Source organism: Lolium perenne, chromosome 7, assembly GCF_019359855.2.
Source record: "Lolium perenne isolate Kyuss_39 chromosome 7, Kyuss_2.0, whole genome shotgun sequence".
Classification (NCBI taxonomy): Eukaryota; Viridiplantae; Streptophyta; class Magnoliopsida; order Poales; family Poaceae; genus Lolium; species Lolium perenne.
The window spans coordinates 143,472,038-143,483,646 of NC_067250.2; the positions used below are offsets into that span (position 1 = coordinate 143,472,038).

An 11,609-nucleotide genomic window follows, 5' to 3' on the forward strand; every position below is an offset into this window, starting at 1 on the left:
TTGTGCGACGGTTGCTTTGCGATCGGTGAAACTGCATCGCGCTCCTTAGGGGGGCCGAGCCCATCACACCTTATCTCCTTGACCGCATCTCTCAGCCACGCAACTCTTTCCATCTCTCTCTCTTGGGCCACACAGGTAGTACCACCGCATCGGAGAGGCGGCGGCCGCCGGAGCGTCGCATCGGCGCGCCTCGCCGGAGAGGTGTCGGAGTACCGCGTCCGCGCCGTAGAGTCGCCCGAGCACCGCTTCGGAGAGTTGTCGGACCACCGCGCCGAATATGTGCCGGAGCACCGCACCGGGAGCGCCGGGAAGGTGGAGGAATGCCGCTTCGGAAGGCACAAGAGGAGGAGGGCACCGTCGACGTGCAGGCAGCGAGGAAGAACGTGCCAAAGAGAACGTGGAGCTACGCACGCGAGGAGGAGATGGTTCATCTTCGTTCTCCATTTTCCCGGAGAATAGAGCTCGCACTGCTGCTTAGTTGTTGTCATTGGTGTAGATGACTGTGAAGGACTCGATTCGATTACATCACTGTGAAGGATTCGATTCCATGCATGTCAAAATATTTGGGGATGTGGGCAGAAATTGGCAGGCAAGAGTAATTAACCTGGAAAATATGCACTAATTAATCTGGTAATTATGAAGATACTAATTAACCCGGAAAATATGCAGTACTAATTAAACTTTTTACTACTCCAAATTAATCTGGCAATTAGGACCGAATTAATCGGGCAATTATAAATATTGCAACTACCTAATTAATCCGGTAATTACTCCTAATTAATATGTTATTATCCCTAATTAATCTGATAATTCAGTCCTATTCTATTACCAGATTAATTAGGACTGAATATTAGTACTACTATTACATCTAGGAGCAAGAGCTATATACACTAGTAGTCCCACAACTTGCATGAGATGTGCAAATTAGTCCCACAACTTGTAAAATGGAGTACCATAGTCCCTTAACTTGTTCTGCCGTGCAAAACCTGGTCCAAGCAATTTAGGAGGTGACATGTGGCGATATCTTCTATGCAAAAATGTCCCTTCATATTTTTGTAATGAAAAGTATCTATAGTTCTACCTTACAATGCGGAGCCCACGTGTCAGAGGAGATAGTAAAAATTAATACAGCGATGTGGTGATTCGAACCGTGAAACTAAGTTTTGTTGGACACATGAATCAATCCAATGCGGCACACAACCATTGCTGTTGTCACCTTCACAGCGACCTATATATTCATTTTACCTAGCAAATTTGATCGTACAATTGCCTTGTCCATGTAGGTCTAACTTATCAGAGGTGAAGAAAGAATTAACGAAAATTGTAAGGATCGAACAAGCAAGCTCAGGGTTCAGGCGGCTGCTGTACAAACGATCTTGCAACGACCACAACAACCAACACCACTTCGTATCAATTAATCACACTTCGCGTTAATTATATATTATTGGTGATGATTGTATTAGAGCATCTCTAGGAGACCCCTCAAACAGCAAACCCTAAACGCGTATTTACAGGATGGAGAAAAAGTGATATGCGAGCTGAAAAAAGCCTCCGCAAAGCAGATACGGCAATGCTACTGTCAAAAATTTAAAAAAATCGCGGGAGACATTGAGCATTGCAATTCATATTTCCAAACTAACAAAATGCATTGTGACGACATGTTACATAGCAATGCTGGGCTCCAGGATGCTCACCGGAGCCTTATGTCGTGGCGGCGACGTTGCGAATGCGGCGACGGGACCTTCACTCGTCGTCGCTGACGAGGCCCTCGTACGGATGCTCCTTTGCAATCTGCCGCCACTACGCTGCCTTCTCGGCTTCGTGGCGGCTCGCTTCCTCGACGAGACCGATGACGGCAGGGATTTTTGCGTCGGCGACCAAATCTCCACGAGAAAGGGCCGGCTTGTCCTCCAGCGCGGTGAGGAGGTCGGGGTGGTCCACATCGTTGACGTAGTCGCCATCAAAATGCGGCACCGGTCCGTCGTTGACCTCCATGTGCAGCACTAGTGGATTGATCACATAAAAATCATGGCGTAGATTTCCGAATATGTGTATATAAAGACTTTGGCTACTTAACTTAACGGTCTCCAAGTAGTACCTGGCACTACATGAAAATGATTTCTAATCCTATTCAAACTCAGATTAGCAGCCTTAGGCAGGGGCACGTTTTATATACCGTTAGTGTTAAATTATCAACAGAAATGACCCTGTGCCGTATTGGCTAGCTTCATGCAACCAATAAGTAGAAGAAGGTTCACGGTTCAAATCACCACAATGGCAAATTAAATTTTATTATCTCATCTGACAAGTGGGCTCCACAATGTAATGTAGGACGTCTGACACATTTCAAGGGGCTTTTTTGCATAAAAGACATCGCCACATGTCACCTCCAAAATCAGTTGGACCAGTTTTGCACCGCAAAACAAGTTGTGGGACTGCGGTACCCTATTTTACAAGTTGTGGGACTAATTTGCACATCTCACGCAAGTTGTGGGACTACTAGTGTATATAGCTCTAGGAGCAACATGGCAGCGTGGTTGTAACCAAGACCTAATTAATTTAGCAACTGTTTTGTGATATGAATGGATATATAGGTTGCATTCTGCTTATCCTTACGGCAGCAGCTTCTTCTTTTCTTGCGATGATTCATAGGCTTCATAGCTGCAGCTAGCGGCAGGAAATAATGTGTTGCGTCTAGTGAGTGAGAAAGAAAAGGAAACGTAATGAAAAGTTCTTTTAAACATAACGGGAGCTGCACTTTAGCCCAACAAGGCCCATCATTATGCTTGCTCGCACGGGCCAAGAAAGAGTTGAAAGCTTCTGGGCAGGTTCGCGCCTATGATTAGGAGCCGCCGCACGAGATTGAGATTATGCGGCGCCGCCGTCTAGTCAAGTCCTTCTTTAAATTATCTATGACTCAAGTAAGGCATAGGGTTAAGCCCGGCTTTAAAGAAGGCATGCAGGACTGGATTGACACTTTGTAATTTTCCTTTAGTATTTGATACCATAACTTTGTAAATATGTTTTCATTTATATATAAAAAATGAAAAAGGCGCAGTGGGGGCCTTCCCCACTGTCTTTGTCTTCAAAAAAAAGCTGCATCCACATTAATCATCAGCTTACCTTCCATCGGCGGAGACCAAGACACTGCTGCAGATGTCTCACGCCTGGGGACTGTGTTAGCTTGGATCAAATGTGTTTGAATCATGTGGATGTAGGCAATCACCTTCCTCGCAACACTTGACAGATCAATATGGCCGCCTTCCTCCCGCAGCTTGTTCTTTGCATCCCACAAGTGCCAGAACGTATCAGCAAGTCGTAGTAGCTTCGTCGCCACTACACCTAGCTAGGAATTCAAAGAGCCACTTCTTAGGAGTAGAAAAGCAATTACGTCCAAGCTAAATTCCAAAACGTTCCTTCACGCCATCCCAAACTGCTCGTGCAAAAGGGCAGAACAGCAAGACATGCTCCACAGTTTCATCAACCGAGCAGTGAATGCATGATGGCGAATAGGGCACCCTCCGCCTGAGAAGTTGCTGGCCGCTCGGAAGACAGTTGTGCGCGAAGCGCCAAAGGGTGATGTGCATCTTTCCATGAGCTTTAATCGCCCACAACGCCTTCCAGCTTTTCTCCACGGCGCCATTATCGGAGGACATGCCTCGACCTTTGCCGATGCGCTCCGTCTGAGCTGACTCGTGTTGGGCGAAGTTGTACGCAGAGCGAAAAATATAGCCTCCATGTTTGGTGTGTGGCCAGGAGATGAAGTCCTCATCGTCGTGACGACTAATAGGAAGTTGAAGGATCTGCTCAGCTACATCCTCCGCAAACAGAGCTCGAACACGTCCTTCATCCCAGAACCTCCCATGAGCAGAGAATAAGGAAGCCACCTTCAAACTATCACAGATAGGAGTCAAAGTGTGGAGCGTACATGGTACGGTACCCGGAATCCAGTAATCAGTCTTGATGTTGATGGACTGCCCATTACCGATCCTCCAAAGAGCACCTCTTTTGACCAAGTCCCTTCCGTGCAGAATACTTCGCCAAGTATAGGATGTCGATCGAGGGCGAGAAGCAGACCAAAAATCACAGTTTGGAAAATACCTTCCCTTCAAAACCCTCGCACATAGAGATGAGGGATCCGTGATCATACGCCAACACTGCCTACCCAGCATTGCCTGATTGAATAATTCTAGATCATGAAAACCCAAACCACCCATAGATTTAAGTGAAGAGAGCCAGCTCCAAGAACGCCAGTGCATTTTCCTTTTACCATCTTTGAAACCCCACCATTAATTAGCTATTGCTTTTCGCATCATCTCACATATGGCTACCGGCAATTCAAAACAACTCATCACATATGTCGGGATCGCTTGGATGACTGCTTTAAGCATTATCTCATTACCCTTCCTCGAAAGGGGTCGATCCGACAACCCATTAATCCTTTTCCACATCCGTTCAAAGAGGTATCTGAACGTGACAATAGGAGAACGACCAATTTGGGTAGGCATACCGAGGTAGGAGTCTTGAAGACATTCATTATGAACACCCAACTTTTGTTTGACCTCATTCTTGATCCCCACTTGGCAGTCATTTCCAAAGAATATGGTGGACTTGTCCAAATTATTTTTTTGACCCGATCCATCACAATATGTCTCCAAAGTCTGGTGCAACGCATCAACACTTCTCTTGCCACTTCAAGCAAAGAAGATACTGTTGTCTGCAAACAGTAGATGTGATATAGAAGGACCAAGTCAACCATTTTAATGCCTTGTAGTTCACCTTGGACCTCCTGTTTTTGCAGTAAACACGAGAGATGATGTGTTTAATGTTTGCGTCAGGGGGAAGGTAGTTGGTCTGGCAGTTGTGTTTAACTTGCTTTTTTTAGAAATAAGTGGGATTGGGTCGCTTCCCAAGAAGAAGAAAAGATAGTTGTCCGACTGACCTTGCGCAATGCTAAAACGAGGTCGATTGCAGTCATGTCTTTCATGTAATTATTTACAACCAAGAAGTTATCCATGGCAGTTTTTCAAACAAAAAGCATAGAAAAAAAAGGAGTTGTTTGAATGTTGTCGCGTCGACACATGCGACGGTCAACTGAAGTCAAAATAACACATTGTCGATTTCAAAGTCCAAATAATACATTTTGTCGATTTCATTTGTAATGGGGCAAAATCTTTACCCCAATTAATTTCCGGTCCTGTTTGATCTAACCAAAGGCGGGGCATATTTGTTATTGAAGGCACGTTCGTTCAGAAAACATCCATACAAGGAGAATGAGGGAAGCCAAATATTCATAATTATGCATACGATGTTAAATAACTTCATAGTTATGTGTTGCATATACTCTTACACATTACACATGTGCCTTATTGAAATATACTACCCACCAAAATAGTTACACACCTGCAGGATGACCATCTAACAAATATTACACGCATCACGTTTGTATATACTCTCTCTGTTCGCAACTAAGTGACCTATATAGATGTATCTGAATGCGTTTCAGTGTGTAAATATATTTGTATCTAAACAAAATCAAGTCACTTATTTCCAAAACGGAGTTGTGCATAACATAAAAATGAATGGATATCATGTGGAAGGCCAGGCTGACCTTGATCAAGCATTATTTATGAGAAGGAAAAAAAATCCTGTCCGGCCGAGCATCATTTGTGCTCCGCGCCGCGCCGACATATGTTGGGTCAATCACGACGAGGCTCTGGAGCCATCCGGCGCCACCGTCCTGAGCTCGCTGCCATGGAGGAAGCCCGCGTACCACCTTGCCGAGTTCCGGGCATACCTCGTCCTCTCCTCGGTGCTGTAGTCGACGCCGATGAGGCCGAACTGGAACTGGTAGGCGAATATGTACTCGAACACGTCCATGAATGACCACACGAAGTAGCCGCGCACATCCGATCCGTTCCTGCAACATACGCACTCGATCAGAGACAGGATCACAGGAATTAACATGGTGACACGCGCCGCACTATACATTTCTGGTCATCTCGTGCAGAACCTGATAGACTGCAGCGCCGCCTCGATGTAAACCTGCAGGAAACGGGACCTGAACTCGTCGTCGTACAGGAGTCCGCCCGACGGGTCCGGCTCGTGCCCAGCTCCTGCCCGGATGCAAAATCGTGTGAACTTATTCGGAAATCAAGTAAGACTCGTCGGGGAAGAAGGGTTGAGGGTTTGGGTGTTACCGTTCTCGTAGATAACGACCGGAGGGTTCGCGTACTTCGTCTGCAGGTGCTCCAGCAGCTTCCTCAGAGCCCATGGCGCGTCGTGGTTGCCCAGCCCGAGTCCACGCTGCTTAAACTCCTGGAAGGGCTGTTTGTTTATGCAGGGAAACACTATTGTTCGACAGAAAACTCAAAACTCCACTATAGATCATGCATCGATGCTATGTAAGTGCTACCATATAGTCCCTCCGTTTCTCTTTTTACAAGGTGTATTATTACTATTCAAAGTCAAACTTTTCTATTTTGGACCCAGCTTATAAGAAAACAATCGACACCTATAATACCAACATCGATATTGTTAGATCGACCATGAAATATATTTCCTCAAGGGTTAGAAAACGACTCAACTTTCACAGATCAAGGTTCTTCTGTCAAAGCGATGAAAAAGAATCAGCCTACTAAGTGGAGCATTATATACATAAACTTAAAGACCAAGGTGTTGAGGTACTCTAACTTAAAAATAAATGTTTACTCAGAAAACAATTGTTTTAGCTTTTGAATGAAGATGGGGTGTGGCATAAATTGCTACACGATAAGTATTTAACGAACAAAACCATTTCTGAAGTGCAGACAAAAACCAACTGGCTCTTCACTCTATTTTGGAAAGGCCTATTTGTGAGTTAAAAGACGAGTTCTTTAGCCTAGGGTTCTTTTAATAGTGGAGATGGACGGATGACTCTGCATGTATCCTGACGATTTCCATTAATTATGAGGTGGCTGATCGTCCTGGCACTTCGACTCTAAATGGCTTTTTTTTTTCTCTGTCTAGTCTACCTATTGGGTGGAGATCATGCACAGGAACAGCCACGGCCCCGGGGTATTGCCTCGACCTCGACTGATGCGGCGACAGGGTTCCCGTGGAAAAAGATCTGGACTTTGTCGGTGCCAAACAAAATCGATTTAGCATTTCATCTGGATACTTGCCCATAACACGACACATTTTTGTGTCAATCTGCGTAGGAAGGGAATGGACATATGTCCCTTATGCCCGATGTGCCATGCGCACCAGCACCATGAGGATGGTGGTCACTCCTTGTTCAAGTGCAAACGAGTGAAGGAGATTTGGAGGTTGTGTGAGCTAGAAGAAGAACGACTTGGGCTTGTGAAAACAACAGCTCTAGAAATGGTTGGAGTACTGCTTTGCCTGAAAGCTGAGAAGAGTGCCACTATCGCCACCCTGTTCTGGATCTGGTGGTGTGAGAGAAACAATGTCAGAGATGGGAAACGGGGACGGACCAGCGATGACTTAGCTTTGTCTACTCTTTAATGCAATGAGTCATTATATAACATAGTACATCGAAACAATCACAGAAGGAAAAATATTTAAGGAGCTTAGATGGGAAAAATTGAGTTATTTGCTCCCCCAAAACATACCCTCCCTCCCCAAAGATCCTAGGCTAGCTCTGCCAGTGCATGCTGTGTTATCTTAGACTCCGGTAAATATTGCTACCAGACAGATTTTGGTTGATAATAAGTGGATAGCGTGGTTACACTTATGCCAATGGTTAATGACGATTGACCTTACCGATACCAATGAAGATAATTTTTTATGTGGTTTTAAAATAGGAAAAAAAACTTATCAGACATAAATTGGCATGATTGTAACAAATGTTGCTTTTGTGATTTTTCTAACACTATTGAGCATTTATTTATTTCATGTGTGTTTGCTCGTATTGTATGATATAGTGTGTATATGACTTACACCATTCCTCCACGGACCAATATCACTACCTTGTTTAGAAATTGGCTAAATGAGATTGATAAGAAAACTAAGATAGGTTACACATTAGAGTTGCAGGCTTATGTTGGAAGTGCAGGAATAACATAGTGTTTAATAATGCGTGTATGTTTAATAATTTTGCAAGTTATTCATATGGCCGGTCCTTCCTTCTCCCGCAGAATCAGCGGGAACTTGTGGCTAATGGATGCTGAGGGTTGCTTCGGATGTCTACAGCTAGTCTGGCTGGCGGAACACTAGGAGAATGCATAATGGATATATTTTCTTGCTTATTGTATTCCGCTAGTTGATTCATTTATCGATTTTGTGTGATCCTTGAGCTGTAATAATTTGGATGATGAACTCATTAATAAAGTTGGTTGTGTATCGATTGATATAGGGACTGAGACTAGGTAATCCCCATTTAAGGAAAAACTAAATTGAGTATAGGACTTCCTATCTAAAGCTTACCTGGTGTCTTGAGCTCTCGAACGGCTCTGCAGAAATGTACAGAGAAAATGTCAGCGAATCAGCTGTCTGGCTGGTCTTTCGAATTGCAAATGTAGAGCCACAGCTGATGCTCAATTTATAAGGCAGCTTGCGTAACATAGCTAGCTTGTAGACAAAGATCCCTAAATGTAATCTCCCTGTAACATATATCTGTATTTAAATGGCGACTTCTTTGTTCAAAAAAAAAGGCGACTTCTTACGAGTGACATATTTGGTCGCCTCGTCGGCTGAATAATCTCTCAATTCGTGTTTCAGCTGGCTCGGGTCGTCTGCAACATAGATGGCGCCGTATTGGTTGACCCCGACGAAATCAAACGAACCGCACACCCTCGCTGACTCCTCGGCTGTCAACGCCGGCAGCTTGGACCCGGCGTTCCTCTTCATCACCGGTGGATAGTCTCCGTATACCAAAGGATGCAAGAACCTATTGTTTGGCACTGCCATGACTTCAGAAATATGCAAGACATCAAAGGATGCAAGAACCTATTGTTTGGCACTGAGCTGGGCTTAATTCATATGTATGTGGATCAGAGATTTACCATCCGAGTGTGAAGTCATTCACTCTTTCGGCTGCTGCCACATCATCTGGTTTCGTTGTGGCCGGCTCATACCACCAGGCGAGCAATGTGATCCCAATCCGTCCACCTTGCACAGCCTACACAGCATGAATTCATTCGCTGGAGATTAGATCACATGAATGGAGTTCAGTAGCATAGAACATGAGCTGAGTGATGAACCTGGTATTTGCGTCTGTAGAGGGACACCATGGAGGCGTGCGCGAGCAACAGGTGGTGAGCGACGATGTACGGCTCCGTCGTGGAGTTTCCCTCGGCGCAGGTGATTCCGGGGAACCCGAACGGGGATGAGCACCGCCGTGGCGGGAGGTAGCCAACGTCGTAGCCACCGAGCGGCTCGATGTTGGGCTCGTTCACGGTGGTCCAGTGCTTCACCCTGTCGCCGAAGCTCCTGAAGCACACGTCCGCGAACGCTGTGAAGTCCTCTCTGCCACTCACACGGCCACAATTCATTCAGAACTAACCTAATTTAGCATTGCAAGGCTAACTAAGTTACTAGTACGTACATGATTCTAGGACTGAGCAAGCCATTGTATTCATCTTGAAGAGCCTGAGGAAGGTCGAAGTGGTAGATGGTCGTGTGAGGCTGTATTCCTGCGATGCGATCAATCAAACATTGAAGTTTATTATTACAGATGGACTGTCGAAACTGACGAAACAAAGCAAATTAGGGAGTACCATATTTGAGGAGTTCATCTATAAGGTTGTTGTAGTACTCCAACCCCTTCGGGTTTACAGCTCCTCGCCCATCTGCAATTACACATGTACACAACCAAGAACTCCTCCTAAGTAAATAGACATGATTGGTTCATGAGAGGTACCTGGAATAAGGCGTGACCAGGAGATTGAGAACCTGTAGGCGTCCAGGCCCATCTCATGCATGAGCCTCACATCTTCCTGCAATTGATCGACGATCATCAGCACAGGTTCAGAAAATAGGCCTCTCCCTGCTGACCTGGGATTGGAAAACATGCCTTGTACTTGTGATATTGATCTGCAGCCACGTCTGCCGTCGCATGGTCGAATGCATAGCCTTCGGTAGCACACATACAGTACCTGTTAGAAACAAACAGAGTCGCAGAAACGAAGGCGAACTACTGTAGGTAGGCGATAGCGATACAAACCCTGGTGCGTGTATGTGTCCCAGATGCTCGGCTTCTTCCCGTCCTCTGCCCACGCGCCTTCGACCTGGCCAAGAAAACAATCCCTGAGTTGCAGAGCTAGGGAATTGCTGCAACAGAGACGAACTAACTGCTACTGGCCTCATCGATCTTCATCGGTGTTTACCCCGAACCTGGTAAGCCGACGAGCCAGCGCCGAAGACGAACCCCTCCGGGAAGTCATCCCGGGTAATGGCCGCTGCGGCGGAGACGAGCTCGAACAAGAGGACGGCTAGAAGAAAGCGCAGGCGTGAACTGCTACCACGGCTCTGTTCCATGGCCCGGCCGTGTATGTAAACCGCCGCCCTACTGGTACTGCAATGCGGATGAGCGGCGCAGTGGTCAGGTGGAGGCTATGGAACGGGGGAACGACATCGGGGACCTTGGAGCGGTGAGAGCGAACGGCACGGCTTGGCTCTGCTTGGACGGGCGTAATCCAGGCAGGATGCGCGATTTCCGTCTCCGTCATGTTCCTTTTTGAAGATGCCTCGCTGTTTCTGGACACGTCCCAGGCTCACTGACGGTCCATATGCTGCCATTTTTTTTTTGGACACGTCGCAGCCCGTGTATATTGGGTGCGTTTGGTTTCTCATGTAACTTACTTTTTTTTTTAAAAAAATCATATATTAACCCAGCTAGCCGTCTTATTAAAACCTTCCAGTCTCCTTAGATACCCTGAAAGAAAAAGAGTGCGTCTGGTACTTGCTCCTTCACCAACACAAATGATTACATCGTGAAGAGGTTTCCATCGTTTGCTAACTCAGCCCCTATACAATCTGGTGGTTCATCAATCCAAACGACATATTGATATGCACTGTTCCTTTCTTGGAGGCGTCGCTTTTGGAGAGTCTGTACTTCATATGTTGTAACGGTGGTGGTTGTATTGTTGTTGCTAGGTCTAGAATGCTGTAGCGGGACTTTTATTTCTTAGTTTTCTTTACTTTTTTTGGCTGTGTGCATCTGTACTGCCATTAGGGTGGGGCGTTGTTGCAGAGGCTGGGTGTATTGGTATCTTTTGATATTAATATATTCCTTTTATCTAAAAATAAGAAGCTAACCTCTGAGCAACCTCGTTATTCTCTCTCGGACAAAAACTAAAACACACCTTAGCAAAACCCCTAGCTAGAAAAGCACACTCCTCAAAGATCGATGCTGCCGCCCCCGCTGAATTACCATTGTCTATCATAGTATCAATCACCTCTAAGCAATCACTCTCCACCTCAATCTTGGTACACCCAAACTGGCCCGCCAAGATCAAACCATCCCGGACCGCTCTTGCCTCCGCTGTTGACGTGGGCATTACCCTTCGGGTAACCGACATTGCCCTATCCTGTACAATTTAGTTGGAGGCCCATGAAGGCACCTGAAGGCAAGGCGGGCCACTTGGATGACGCACCAGAAGATTCCT

General features: G+C 45.9%; 1 protein-coding gene across 6 annotated transcripts; it reads right to left on the bottom strand.

Annotated features, from left to right (window-relative positions):
* Positions 1-5,288: 5,288 nt before the first annotated feature.
* Positions 5,289-10,659, bottom strand: LOC127318726 (beta-glucosidase 31). 6 transcript variants are annotated; one of them, XM_071823024.1, is made up of 13 exons: positions 10,336-10,659; positions 10,166-10,229; positions 10,016-10,074; positions 9,863-9,938; positions 9,720-9,791; positions 9,548-9,635; positions 9,204-9,468; positions 9,006-9,121; positions 8,667-8,890; positions 8,428-8,453; positions 6,201-6,327; positions 6,014-6,116; positions 5,289-5,920 (listed from the first exon to the last, which is right to left on the bottom strand). In XM_071823024.1, exons 1-13 carry the CDS (start codon positions 10,477-10,479, stop codon positions 5,704-5,706), a joined length of 1,581 nt encoding a protein of 526 aa, XP_071679125.1. In that variant the 5' UTR covers positions 10,480-10,659; the 3' UTR covers positions 5,289-5,703. The 6 variants fall into 6 exon arrangements, with proteins under 6 accessions (XP_071679125.1, XP_051205165.1, XP_071679127.1 ...); XM_051349205.2 differs by having other exon boundaries at positions 9,863-9,934; positions 10,012-10,074; XM_071823026.1 differs by having other exon boundaries at positions 10,329-10,659.
* Positions 10,660-11,609: the final 950 nt, after the last annotated feature.

Coding starts and splice junctions, on each gene's coding strand:
- LOC127318726 (XM_071823024.1), bottom strand. CDS start 10,479: ATGGAACAGAGCCGTGGTAGCAGTTCACGCCTGCGCTTTCTTCTAGCC. Junction 6,328..8,427: donor TCGAGAGCTCAAGACACCAG/GTAAGCTTTAGA, acceptor ATAAACAAACAG/CCCTTCCAGGAGTTTAAGCA. Junction 6,117..6,200: donor GGTCGTTATCTACGAGAACG/GTAACACCCAAA, acceptor GCATCCGGGCAG/GAGCTGGGCACGAGCCGGAC.